We start from the raw sequence: 13,950 nt of genomic DNA, 5'->3' as shown, positions 1-13,950 counted from the left end.
GCTGTCCCTTCCTGTCACGCTCTGGTTTTCATTTCCTCCAGTGCTACCCTGCTCTATTGCCTTTTCCTTGTTCTTTGACTTTTAAAATTTCTGCTCACCTGAACCCCACCACCCCCATTATGAGGTGTGAATGCCTGACCGACCTGTCATGCTGCATGGGTTCCTCAGAATCCTCCCTCACAGTGGCATACCTGTGCCAGTTCTCCAGTCTCACCTGTACCTGTACACCAGTCCCACCTGTACCTGTACACCAGTCACACCTGTACCTGTACACCAATCTCACCTGTGCCTGTACATCAGTCAGGCCTGTACCTGTACACCAGTCACACCTATACCTGTACACCAGTCACAGCTGCACCTGTACACCAGTCACAGCTGCACCTGTACACCAGTCACAGCTGTACCTGTACACCAGTCTTATCTGTACCTGGACTCCAGTCATACCTGTATCTGTACACCAATCTCACCTGTACCTGTGTACCAGTCCTACCTGTACCTGTGCACCAGTCACACCTGTACCTGTGCACCAGTCTTATCTGTACCTGGACTCCAGTCATACCTATACCTGTATACCAATCTCACCTTTACCTGTGTACCAGTCCCACCTGTATTTGTGCACCAGTCCTACCTATACCTGTGCACTAGTCTTATCTGTACCTGGACTCCAGTCATACCTGTACCTGTATACCAATCTCACCTGTACCTGTGTACCAGTCCCACCTGTACCTGTACTCGAGTCACACCTATAACTGTTGTCTGATTTCTGCATTTTTCTAATTGTGACAGGTTTAAGCTATACTGGGAGAAACAACAGTTACCGAATTACGCCATGGTCTGCGAGCGATGAATACCTGTACAACTACAACAAATGGTTTCTGGAACAGCAGACATTGTTCCTTCAGGGCAGGTATGGCTGTTCTTAATAATATACACAGGGGACACTATTCTCTCTAATATACCCAGGGGCTGCTATTCTCTACAATATACAGAGGTGGTATTATTCTCTATAATGTACCCAGGGGGCGCTATTCTCTATAATACACACAGGGTGCTATTCTCTATAATATACACAGGAGCTGCTATTCTCTATAGTATACCTAGGGGGCACTATTCTCTATAATGTACCCAGGGGGCACTATTGTCTATAATATACACAGGGGGCACTATTCTCTCCAATATACACAGGGGCTGCTATTCTCTATATTAGTCACCTTTTTCCACCTTCATAACATTGCCTGCCTCTGCCCCTGCCTCAGCTCTTCTACTGCTGAAACCCTCATCCATGCCTTTGTTACCTCCAGACTTGACTACTCCAACTCACTCCTGGCCGACCTTCCACATTCTACACTACATAAACTTGAAGTCATCCAAAACTTGGCAGCCCATGTCCTAACTCGCACCAAGTCACGAGCACCCATCACCCCCTGTGCTTTCTGACCTACATTGGCTCCCAGTTAAACAACGCCTCGATTTCAAAATTCTAATCCTTGTTTACAAATCCCTCCATGGTCTCGCCCCTCCCTATCTCTGTCATTTTTGTCAGCCTCACACCCCCCCCGAAATGTCTGCGCTCCTCAAATTCTGGCCTCTTGAATATCCCTGATTATAATCGCTCAACCATCGGTGGCCGTGCCTTCAGCTGTTTGGGCCCCAAGCTCTGGAACTCCCTCCCTAAACCTCTCCGCCTCTCTAACTCTCTTTCCTCCTTGACGCTCCTTAAAACCTTTCTCTTTAAACAAGCTTTTGGTCATCTGCCATAATTTCTAATTTTGTGGCTCGGTGTCAAATTTATCTGTTTTGTCTTTGCTGTGAAGCGCCTTGGGACATTTTACTATGTCAAAGGCGCTATATAAATCCAAGTTGTTATTATTATTCTCTATAATATGCACAGGGGTTGCTGTTCTCTATAACATACAGGGGGCACTATTCTCTAATATACACAGGGTCTGCTATTCTCTAATATACACAGGGGATGCTATTCTCTAATATACACAGGGGCTGCTGTTCTCTATAATATATACAGGGGCACTATTCTCTAATATACACAGGGGATGCTATTCTCTAATATACACAGGGGCTGCTGTTCTCTATAATATATACAGGGGCACTATTCTCTAATCTACACAGGGGGTTGCTATTCTCTATAATATACACAGGGGCTGCTATTCTCTAATATACACAGGGGATGCTATTCTCTATAATATATACAGGGTCTGCTATTCTCTAATATACACAGGGGATGCTATTCTCTATAACATACAGGGGGCACGATTCTCTAATATACACAGGGGCTGCTATTCTCTAATATACACAGGGGATGCTATTCTCTAATATACACAGGGGCTGCTGTTCTCTATAATATATACAGGGGCACTATTCTCTAATCTACACAGGGGGTTGCTATTCTCTATAATAAACACAGGGGCTGCTATTCTCTATAATATACACAGGGGCTGCTATTATCTGTAATATACACAGCGGCACTATTCTCGTACAATATACACAGGGGCTGCTATTCTCTGCAATATACACAGAGGGCACTATTCTCTATAATATACACAGGGGCTGCTATTCTCTGTAATATACACAGGGGCTGCTATTGTCTATAATATACACAAGGGCTGCTATTCTCTATAATATACACAGGGGCACTATTCTCTATCATATACACAGGGGCTGCTATTCTCTGCAATATACACAGGGGGCACTATTCTCTATAATATACACAGGGGCTGCTATTCTCTATAATATACACAGGGGGCACTATTCTCTATAATATACACAGGGGCTGCTAGTCTCTATAATATACACAGGAGGCACTATTCTCTATAATATACACAGGGGCTGCTATTCTCTATAATATACACAGGGGGCACTATTCTCTATAATATACACGGGCTGCTATTGTTTATAATATACACAAGGGGCACTATTCTCTATAATATACACAGGGGGCACTATTCTCTATAATATACACAGGGGCTGCTATTCTCTATAATGTACACAGGGGGCACTATTCTCTATAATATACACAGGGGCTGCTGTTCTCTATAATATACACAGGGGGCACTATTCTCTACAATATACACAGGGGCTGCTATTCTCTATAATGTCCACAGGGGCTGCTAGTCTCTATAATATACACAGAGGGCACTATTCTCTATAATATACACAGGGGCTGCTATTCTCTATAATGTACACAGGGGGCACTATTCTCTATAATATACACAGGGGCTGCTGTTCTCTATAATGTACACAGGGGCTGCTATTCTCGATAATATACACAGGTGATCTGTTCTCAATATATCTCCAGTTTCTCCACGTAACTGAAGTCCCTCATCCCTCGTACCATTGTAGTAAGTCTTATCTGCGCTCTTCCTGAGGCCTTTGCATCCTTCCTAAAATGTGGTGCCTAGAATTGAACACAACACTCAAAATTTATACAGGTTTAGCATAGCTTTTGTACTCTATTCCTCTGTTGTCTGAAACAGCGCAAGAAATATATTTAGAAGTAAAAGGAAAGCTAAGGACATTTGAAAGAAGGTTGACAGGCGATATAAAGGGGAATGGAAAGGGTTTTAATCAAGAGTTGCTGAGGAGGGTGTAGGAGCACTTCTGTGGGAGACAATAATCAAAAGGAAACAATTTTAAAGGTAACGGGACTGAAGTTGCAAAAGTCCCCAGGTCCAGAATACTGCAGGAGTTTGGGGATGAGGGAGAGGAGGCACTGTCAGAAGCTGGACTGTAGCTCGAAAACATCATAAAAATGCAAATGATATCCTGGGCAGCTTGTTACAGGGGCCGCTCAGCCTGATATAGGGGCCCGAAACCTGCTAAAGGTGCACACAGCCTGTTACAGGGGCCGCTCAGCCTGTCGAAGGGGCCTGCAGTCTGTTAAAGGGGCCTGCAGTCTGTTAAAGGGGCCGCGCAGCCTGTCGAAGGGGCCTGCAGTCTGTCGAAGGGGCCTGCAGTCTGTTAAAGGGGCCTGCAGTCTGTCGAAGGGGCCTGCAGTCTGTTAAAGGGGCCGCGCAGCCTGTCGAAGGGGCCTGCAGTCTATTAAAGGGGCCCGCGCACCAAACATTTTATAGGGGGAACATTGATCCTGGGTTTTCTACACGGGAGCATTGAAGAGAAAGGCAAGGGAATCAAGGGATATGGGGACAGTGCAGGAAAGTGGAGTTGAGGTAGAAGATTAGCTGTGATCTCATTGAATGGTGGAGCAGGCACGAGGGACCTAATGGCCTGCTTTTGCTCCTAATTGTGATGTGAGGTTACAGATACAGAGAACCATTAGTTAGGACATAGCTGGAAGGTTGTGTGTCATTCTGGACACTTGATTATAGGAAGGATATTAGAGCCATGGAAGGGGACAGCGAAGATTGACTTGAATTATATCTGGAAGACAAGTTGTATTTATAGAGAAAGGCTTTACTGGAACAGAGATGCTCGGGGGGGGGGGGGGGGTGGGGGTGATGATGGGTGGGTGGGGGGACGAGGTGGGGGGGGATGTGGTGGGTGGATGGGGGGGAGAAGGTTGTTGGTTGGGGGGGGGATGAGTAGGCAGGGGGAAGGGGGCGGTGGGGGGGATGATGATGGGCGGGGGGCATGCATGGGTGGGGGGGTGATGGTGGGCTGGACGGCGGGGGGCGGGGAGGGGATGAGTGGGCAGGGGGAAGGGAGGCGAAGGAGGGACGGGGGTAATGGTGGGCGGGGGGGGTGCGTGGGCAGGGGGACGACGGTGGGCTGGGCGGCGGGGTGGGGGATGAGTGGGGGGGGGGGGGCAATGGTGGGCGGGGGGGATTCATGGGTGGGGGTTCTAATACAAGTTCTCAAACTTCTAAAAGGTTTTGAGAGCGTAAATAGTGAGAAATTGCTCCCACTGATTTGGGGAATTGCTAGCTAGGGAGCAGAGACTGAAAAAAGATTATCAATAGCAGAATGAAGGGGCAGGTAGAAGAAATGTTTTTACACAGAGGGTTATTAGAACAGGGAGTTCTTTACCACAAATGATGGTTAAGGCACAGACTGTAACATCAGTTAAAAAGGAATTAGAGAAGGATTTGGAAAATAAATTTAAGGGATGCAGGAAAAAGGAAGGTGGTGGGATTGAAGTAATTAATCGGTTCACAGCAGATCAACCAGCACAAAGGGCCGAATGGCCTCCTTCTGTACTGTGAACTCTGTGAATCTTTAAAAAGTTACTTCCCAATCTACGGGCTAGACTTTCCCGAGAGCCCCTCAACGCCTGATCGCCCGCCCAGCAAAAACGCTAATGTTTTGTAAGTAACATGGCTTGTTTGCCGTGAAGGAGTTCCGAGTAGAGCGCTTGCTTTGGGAGTCTCGTGACTGGCATGCGGACAATGTGGCCTGCCCAGCGGAGCTGATCGAGTGTGGTCAGTGCTTCAATGCTGGGGATGTTGGCCTGGCCGAGGACATTAACGTTGGTGCGTCTGTCCTCCCAGGGGATTTGACGGATCTTGCGGAGACATCGTTGGTGGTATTTCTCCAGCGACTTGAGGTGTCTACTGTACACGGTCCATGTCTCTGAGCCATACAGGAGGGCGGGTATTACTACAGCCCTGTAGACCATGAGCTTGGCGAGAATTTCCATTTTTAAGTTAAAAATAATCGAGAAAATGGATCTTGAACCAGTATTCTCGGCGGTTAAAGGCGAAACTAAGTGAAACGGGCGGTTCTTAAAATCAGAATACAAATTTAGTCCAAGGCTGCAGTTGGGCCTAGGGAGGGGGAAAACGTTTCAAAAAAATTTTTTCACTAAAAAATAATAAAAAGTAAAAAAACATTCCCAAGATAGTTTTACAGTTAATCGCCATTTTACAATTAAAAATAAATAAATAAATAACCTTTAACTTACCTTTCTTTGCAGAGTACTCAACTCATCATCATAGGCAGTCCCTTGGAATCAAGGATTACTTGCTTCCACTCTAAAAATGAGTCCTTAGGTGGCTGAACAGTCCAATACGGGAACCACAGTCCCTGTCACAGGTGGGACAGATAGTGGTTGGGGGAAGGGGAGGGTGGGACTGGTTTGCCGCACGCTCCTTCCGCTGCCTGCGCTTGATTTCTGCATGCTCTCGGCGACGAGACTCGAGGTGCTCAGCGCCCTCCCGGATGCACTTCCTCCACTTAGTGCGGTCTTTGGCCAGGGACTCCCAGGTGTCAGTGGGGATGTTGCACTTTATCAGGGAGGCTTTGAGGGTGTCCATTGTAACGTTTCCTCTGCCCACCTTTGGCTCGTTTGCCGTGAAGGAGTTCCGAGTGGAGCACTTGCTCACCTACCGCCCTGTTTAAGCAGCTTTCACAGGGCGGTTCCCTCAGCGATCTGGACGGGCTTCCGTTGAGGTCGAAACTGCGCCCTGGCAATTTTCTCGGCGGTGCCCATCGGCGGCTTGGTCCCGGCGGGCGTTTTGAGATTTGGGCGGTACCATTCAAAAAGTAAGGGGGGAAACTTGCCGGGCAGATTGTCGAGCAAAAACAGCTGTAACGCTGAGAAAATCGTCGCAAATGAAGGTGAAAGTTTAGCCCCTGGTGTTGAGAAGAGGTTAAAAACATTTCAGACATCAAAGGAGGTAAATGAGTGGTCACCTTTATAGAGGTGTGGAATATACTAAGTTGAGTTAATCATAGAAACCATAGAAATTTACAGCAGGGAAGGAAGCCATTTCGGCCCATCGTGTCCACGTCAGCCAACAAAGAGCTATCCAGCCTACTCCCACTTTCCATCCCTTCGTCTGTAGCCCTGTAGGTTACGGCACTTCAAATGCAAATCCAAGTTCATTGTAAATGTGGTGAAGATTTCTACCACTACCACCCTTTAGGGCATAAGAAATAGGAGCAGGAATAGGCCATTTGGCTCCTCGAGCCTGCTCCGCAATTCAGTATCATGGCTGATCTGATCATGGACTCAGCTCCACTTCCCTGTCCGCTCCTCATAATCCTTTACTTCCTTATTGCTCAAAAATCTGTCTATCCCCGCTTTAAATATATTCAATGACCCAGCCTCCACAGCTCTCTGGGGCAGAGAATTCCACAGATTTACAACCCTCTGAGAGAAGAAATTTCTCATAGTCTCAGAATAAGGGGCTGCCTATTTAAAACTGAGATTATGTCCCCTAGTTTTGATTTCTCCTATGAGTGGAAATATCATCTCTGCATCCACCTTGTCGAGCTCCCCCATTATCATATATGTTTCGATCAGCCATGATCTTATTGAATGGCGGAGCAGGCTCGAAGGGCTGAATAGCCTACTCCTGCACCTATTTTCTATGTTTCTATGATTCGATTACCTCTCATTCTTCTGAACTCCAATGAGTATAGGCCCAACCTCCTCAACCCATCCTCATAAGTCAACCCACTCATCTCTGGAATCAACCGAGTGAACCTTCTCTGAACAGCCTCCAATGCAAGTATATCCTTCCTTAAATACGGAATCCAAAACTGTACGCAGTACTCCAGGTGTGGTCTCACCAATACCAAAAGCAGGACTTCTCTGCTTTTATACTCTATCCCCCTTGCAATAAAGACTAACATTCCATTTGCCTTCCTGATCACTTGCTGTACCTATACAGTGAATTCCAGACCCCCACCACCCTCTGGCTGAAAAATATTCTTCACAAATCCCCTCTAAACCTCCTAACACTTACTTTAAATCTATGCCCCCTGGTTATTGACCCCTCTCCTAAGGGAAATAGGTCCTTCCTATCCACTCTGTCCAGGCCCCTCATAATTTTATACACCTCAATAAGGTCTCCCCTCTGCCTCCTCTGTTCCAAAGAAATCAACCCCAGCCTATCCAATCTGTCCTCATAGCTAAAATTGTCCAGTCCAGGCAACATTCTCATAAATCTCCTCTGTACCCCCTCTAGTGTAATCACATCTTTCCTGTAATGTGGTGACCAGAACTGCACACGGTACTCTAGCTGTGGCCTAACTAATGTTTTATGCAGTTCAAGCATAACCTCCCTACTCTTGTATTCTATGCCTCAGCTAATGAAGCCAAGATTCCCATGTGCCTTCTTAAATACTTTATCGATGTGTCCTGCTACTTTCAGGGATCTATGGACATGCACTCCAAGGTCCCTCTGTTCTTCTATACTTCTCAGTGACCTACCATTTAATGTGTATTCCCTTGCCTTGTTAGCCTTCCCCAAACACTTCTCCGGATTGAATTCCATTTGCCACTGTTCTGCCCACCTGACCAGATATTTGATATCTTCCTGCAGCCCACAGCTTTCGTCTTCATTACCAACCTCTCTTTTCTGAAAACAGACGCAAAGCATTCATTAAGAACCATAGCCACATCTTTCGCCTCCACACACAGGTTACCCTCATTGTCTCTAATAGGCCCTATCCTTTCTTTAGTTATCCTCTTGCTCTTAATGTATTTATAAAACATCTTTGGGTTTTCCTTGATCTTACTTGCCAATATTTTTTATGCCCTCTTTTTGTATTCCTAATTTCCTTTTTAATTGCACCCCTGGATTTTCTATACTTCTCTAGAGTTTCTGCAGTTTTGAGTTCTCGGTATCTGTCATAAGCTTCCATTTTTATCTTTATCCTCTGTATGCCCTTTGACATCCAGGGGGCTCTAGATTTGTTAGTCCCACCCATTTTCTTTATGGGAGCATACTTGCTCTGAACCCTCACTATCTCCTCCTTGAATGCCTCCCACTGCTCTGATACCGATTTACCTTCAACTAGCTGTTTCCAGCCCACTTTGGCTAAATCACATTTCAGTTTAGTAAAATTAGCTTTTCCCCAATTGAGAACTTTTATTCCTGGTCTATCATTGTCCTTTTCCATAACTACTCCAAATCTAACTGAATTATGATCATTAGCACCTAAATGCTCTCCCACTGATAACCCTCCCCCCTGCCCAGCTGCATTCCCAAAAACCAAGTCCAGAACCATTGGACTTGTTACATCCTGGTTAAATAAGTTCTCCTGAATGCATTTTAAGAATTTTGTTCCCTCTATACCCTTCACACTAATTCGATCCCAATTAATATTAGGGCAGTTGAAATCCCCTACTATTATTGCCCTATAATTGTTGCACTTCTCAGAAATGTGTCTGCATATTTGCTCTTCTACCTCCCTCTGACTGTTTGGGGGTCTATAGTACACGCCCAGCAGTGTGATCGCCCCTTTTTTGTTCTTCAGTTCAACCCATATAGCCTCATTTGATGATCCTTATAACATATCCTCCCTCCTCACAGTTGAAATTGTTTCTTTAATTAATTGTTTCTTTATTTATAAAACATCTTTTGAAGACATTAGTTGGAATTGGAATTCACAAGTGAAGAAGTGGTGCTTCAGTTGAATAGAACATTGGTTAGACCCTATCTGGAGAACTGTGTTCAGTTCTGGGCAGTGCACCTCGAGCAATATTTATTGCAGCGTAGATTGACCAGAATGATCCCACAGTTTTAGGGGTTAAATTACGAAGACAGTTTGCACAGACTGGGCTTGTATTCCTGAGTTCAGAAGACTAAGGGGTGATCTGATCGAGGTGTTTAAAATGATAAAGGGATTCAATAGGAGAGATCCATGGAATAAGAATATAAGCTAATAAGAAATAGGAGCAGGAGTAGGCCATACGGCCTCTCGAGCATGCTCCGCCATTTAATACGATCAGGGCTGATCCCATCATGGACTCAGGTCCACTTCCCTGCCCGCTCCCCATAACCCCTTATTCCCTTATTGGTTAAGAAACTGTCCATCTCTGTCTTACATCCATTCAATGAACCAGCTTCCACAGCTCTCTGAGGCAGCGAATTCCACAGATTTACAACCCTCTGAGAGAAGAAATTCCTCCTCATCTCAGTTTTAAATGGGCGGCCCCTTATTTTAAGATTATGCCCCCTAGTTCTAATCATCCCTATCAGTGGTAACATCCTCTCTGCATCCACCTTGTCAAGCCCCCTCATAATCATATACGTTTCGATAAGATCACCTCTCATTCTTCTGAATTCCAATGAGTAGAGGCCTAACCTACTCAATCTTTCCTCATAAGTCAACCCTCTAATCTCCGGAATCAACTGAGTGAACCTTCTCTGACTGTCTCCAAAGCAAGTATATCCTTTCGTAAATATGGAAACCAAAACTGCATGCAGTATTCCAGGTGTGGCCTCACCAACACCCTGTATAACTGTAGCAAGACTTCGCTGCTTTTATACTCCATCCCCTTTGCAGTAAAGGCCAAGATTCCATTGGCCTTCCTGATCACTTGCTGTACCTGCATACTAACCTTTTGTGTTTTATGCACAAGTACCCCCAGGTCCCGCTGTACTGCGGCACTTTGCAATCTTTCTCCATTTAAATAATAACTTGCTCTTTGATTTCATCTGCCAAAGTGCATGACCTCACACTTTCCAACATTATACTCCATCTGTCAAATTTTTGCCCACTCACTTAGCCTGTCTATGCCCTTTTGCAGATTTTTTGTGTCCTCCTCACACATTGCTTTTCCTCCCATCTTTGTATCGTCAGCAAACTTGGCTACGTTACACTCAGTCCCTTCTTCCAAGTCGTTAATATAAATTGTAAATAGTTGGGGTCTCAGCACTGATCCTTGCGGCACCCTATTAGTTACTGATTGCCAACCAGAGAATGAACCATTTATCCCGACTCTCTGTTTTCTGTTAGTTAGCCAATCCATTCTAATATATTACCCCCAACTCCGTGAACTTTTACTTCGTGCAGTAACCTTTTGTGTGGCACCTTGTGAAATGCGTTCTGGAAGTCCAAAGACACCACATCCACTGGTTCCCCTTTATCCACCCTGTTTGTTCCATGCTCAAAGAATTCCAGCAAATTTGTCAAACAATAGCCTCCTCCTGTTCCTGTGTAACAGGCTCGAGGGGCTGAAAGGAACAGGAGGAGGCCCATGCAGCCCCTCGAGTCTTTTACACAGGAACAGGAGGAGGCCCAGTGTAACAGGCTCGAGGAGCTGAATGGGCCTCCTCCGGTTCCTGTGTAACAGGTTCAAGGGGCTGAATGGGCCTCCTGTTCCTGTGTTACAGGCTCAAGGGGCTGAATGGACTCCTCCTGTTCCTGTGTAACAGGCTCGAGGGGCCTCCTCTGGTTCCTGTGTAACAGGCTCGAGGAGCTAAATAGCCTCCTCCTGTTCCTGTGTAACAGGCTCGAGGGGCCTCCTCTGGTTCCTGTGTAACAGACTCGAGGGGCTAAATAGCCTCCTCCTGTTCCTGTGTAACAGGCTCGAGAGGCTGAATGGCCTCCTCCTGTTCCTGTGTAACAGGCTCGAGGGGCCTCCTCTGGTTCCTGTGTAACAGGCTCGAGGGGCTAAATAGCCTCCTCCTGTTCCTGTGTAACAGGCTCGAGGGGCTGAATGGCCTCCTCCTGTTCCTGTGTAACAGGCTCGAGGGGCTGAATGGCCTCCTCCTGTTTCTGTGTAACAGGCTCCAGGGGCTGAATGGCCTCCTCCTGTCCCTGTGTAACAGGCTCCAGGGGCTGAATGGCCTCCTTCTGTTCCTGTGTAACAGGCTCGAGGGGCTGAATGGGCCTCCTCCTGTCCCTGTGTAACAGGCTCGAGGGGCTGAATGGGCCTCCTCCTGTCCCTGTGTAACAGGCTCGAGGGGCTGAATGGGCCTCCTCCTATCCCTGTGTAACAGGCTCCAGGGGCTGAATGGCCTCCTCCTGTTCCTGTGTAACAGGCTCGAGGGGCTGAATGGGCCTCCTCCTGTCCCTGTGTAACAGGCTCCAGGGACTGAATGGGCCTCCTCCTGTTCCTATGTAACAGGCTCCAGGGGCTGAATGGGCCTCCTCCTGTTCCTATGTAACAGGCTCCATGGGCTGAATGGCCTCCTCCTGTTCCTATGTAACAGGCTCCAGGGGCTGAATGGGCCTCCTCCTGTTCCTATGTAACAGGCTCCAGGGGCTGAATGGCCTCCTCCTGTTCCTATGTAACAGGCTCGAGGGGCTGAATGGCCACCTCCTGTCCCTGTGTAACAGGCTCGAGGGGCTGAATGGGCCTCCTGTTCCCATGTTCCTATGTTATGGTCCAGAATTATCCGGGAATCTAGTTCACAGAATCCTGCAGGAAAACCAGCACATCCCTCCAGGCGCCTGTCACGCTAAGAGCAGGTACAAGGATAAACAACATTTTGGGAATCATTTGCTGGGGAGTGGAGGGGAAGAGAAAGGCGATGGAGCTGGAAACTATAATGAGGGAGACTGTTGGAACGACAAACTTTAATGGGGCTGTGATATCTTCTCCCCCCTTCTTCCTCTGAGTCAGAAGGTTGTGGATTTAAGTCCCACTCCAGATCTAGGCTGATACTCCAGTGCAGTGCTGAGGGAGCGCCGCACTGTCGGAGGGGCAGTACTGAGGGAGTGCCGCACTATCGGAGGGGCAGTGCTGAGGGAGCGCCGCACTGTCGGAGGGGCAGTACTGAGGGAGTGCCGCACTGTCGGAGGGGCAGTACTGAGGGAGCGCCGCACTGTCGGAGGGGCAGTACTGAGGGAGTGCCGCACTGTCGGAGGGGCAGTACTGAGGGAGTGCTACACTGTCGGAGGGGCAGTAGTGAGGGAGTGCAGCACTGTTGGAGGGGCAGTACTGAGGGAGAGCCGCACTGTCGGAGGGGCAGTACTGAGGGAGTGCCACACTGTCGGATGGGCAGTACTGAGGGAGTGCCACACTGTCGGAGGGGCAGTACTGAGGGAGTGCTGCACTGTCAGAGGGGCAGTACTGAGGGAGTGCCGCACTGTCGGAGGGGCAGTACTGAGGGAGTGCTACACTGTCGGAGGGGCAGTACTGAGGGAGTGCCGCACTGTCGGAGGGGCAGTACTGAGGGAGTGCCGCATTGTCGAAGGGGCAGTACTAAGGGAGAGCCGCACTGTCGGAGGGGCTGTACTGAGGGAGTGCTACACTGTCGGAGATGCCATCTTTTGGAAGAGATGTCTGCCCTCTCAGCTGGACGTAAAAAGATCCCACGGCACTATTTCGAAGAAGAGCAGGGGAGTTATCCGCAGTTTCCTGGTGAATATTTATCTCTCAATCAACATAACAAAAAAACAGATTATCTGATCATTATCACATTGCTGTCTGTGGGAGCTTGTTAAGCGCAAGTTGGCATTTCCCACATTTCAACAGTGATTACATTCCAAAATCACTTCATTGGCTAAAGTTCTTTGAGACGACTGGTGGTCGTCAAAGGCGCTATATAAATGCTCGTGATTCTTTCTTTCCTTCCTGTACTCGCACGGACTGTAACCAATCCTTCCTTTCGTTTTTTCAGAGAAACTTTGAGTGGGTATCTGGATTTTATCGGCCATTTGGCGCTGCAGTGCGAGTGGATATTGGGTGACATCGATCTCATGAACTCTTTAACAGGCGAACACTTTGACATCGCGGTGATCGATGCCTTCAACCCTTGCACCTTCCTGGTGGCAGAGAAGCTCAGTTTGCAGTTTGTGGCTGTCCATTCGGGGAACTTCTGGAATGGGAACCAGATCGGGCTGCCCAGCCCTCCGTCCTATGTCCCTGTATATCGGTCCCTGCTCACAGATCGCATGGACTTCTGGGGCAGGCTGAAGAACTCTATGATGTTCCTGAGCTCATTTGTGGTGGAAGGGATGATCCAAGCACGGTTTGAGAGAGCCATCAAGGCTCGCTTCCCAGCTGGATCTGAGCCCAGTCTCTCTGAACTGTACCGAAGGGCAGAGTTGATCATGTATAATACGGATTTTAGCATCGAGTTTCCAAGGCCACTGCTCCCTAATGTAGTATATATTGGCGGATTACTTTCAAAACCAGCGAAACCAGTCTCCCAGGTAAGTGCCAAGGTCATTGAATTTGCGACTTCCAGTTTCTCATTGCATTTATACTATCTCCAATCTATCTCTGTGTTTCTCTCTCCTATCTCTCACTGTCTCTCTCTATCCAATCTCTCTGTGTGTTTCTCTCTATCT

General features: G+C 47.5%; 1 protein-coding gene across 2 annotated transcripts in view; it reads left to right on the top strand.

The window, feature by feature from the left end:
- The window catches only part of LOC139274824 (UDP-glucuronosyltransferase 3A1-like), a 92,037-nt gene that overhangs the window by 58,362 nt on the left and 19,725 nt on the right, over positions 1-13,950 (top strand). For both annotated transcript variants that reach the window (XM_070891632.1, XM_070891555.1), the window contains exons 4-5: positions 787-907; positions 13,278-13,812. In XM_070891632.1, coding sequence (XP_070747733.1) covers positions 787-907; positions 13,278-13,812 — 656 coding nt within the window. The remainder of the gene's footprint in view (positions 1-786; positions 908-13,277; positions 13,813-13,950) is intronic.

This window comes from Pristiophorus japonicus, chromosome 1 (genome assembly GCF_044704955.1).
Source record: "Pristiophorus japonicus isolate sPriJap1 chromosome 1, sPriJap1.hap1, whole genome shotgun sequence".
Classification (NCBI taxonomy): domain Eukaryota; kingdom Metazoa; phylum Chordata; class Chondrichthyes; family Pristiophoridae; genus Pristiophorus; species Pristiophorus japonicus.
Note: the sequence above shows the minus strand (reverse complement) of the source record. Positions and strands in the feature narration are given on the sequence as shown.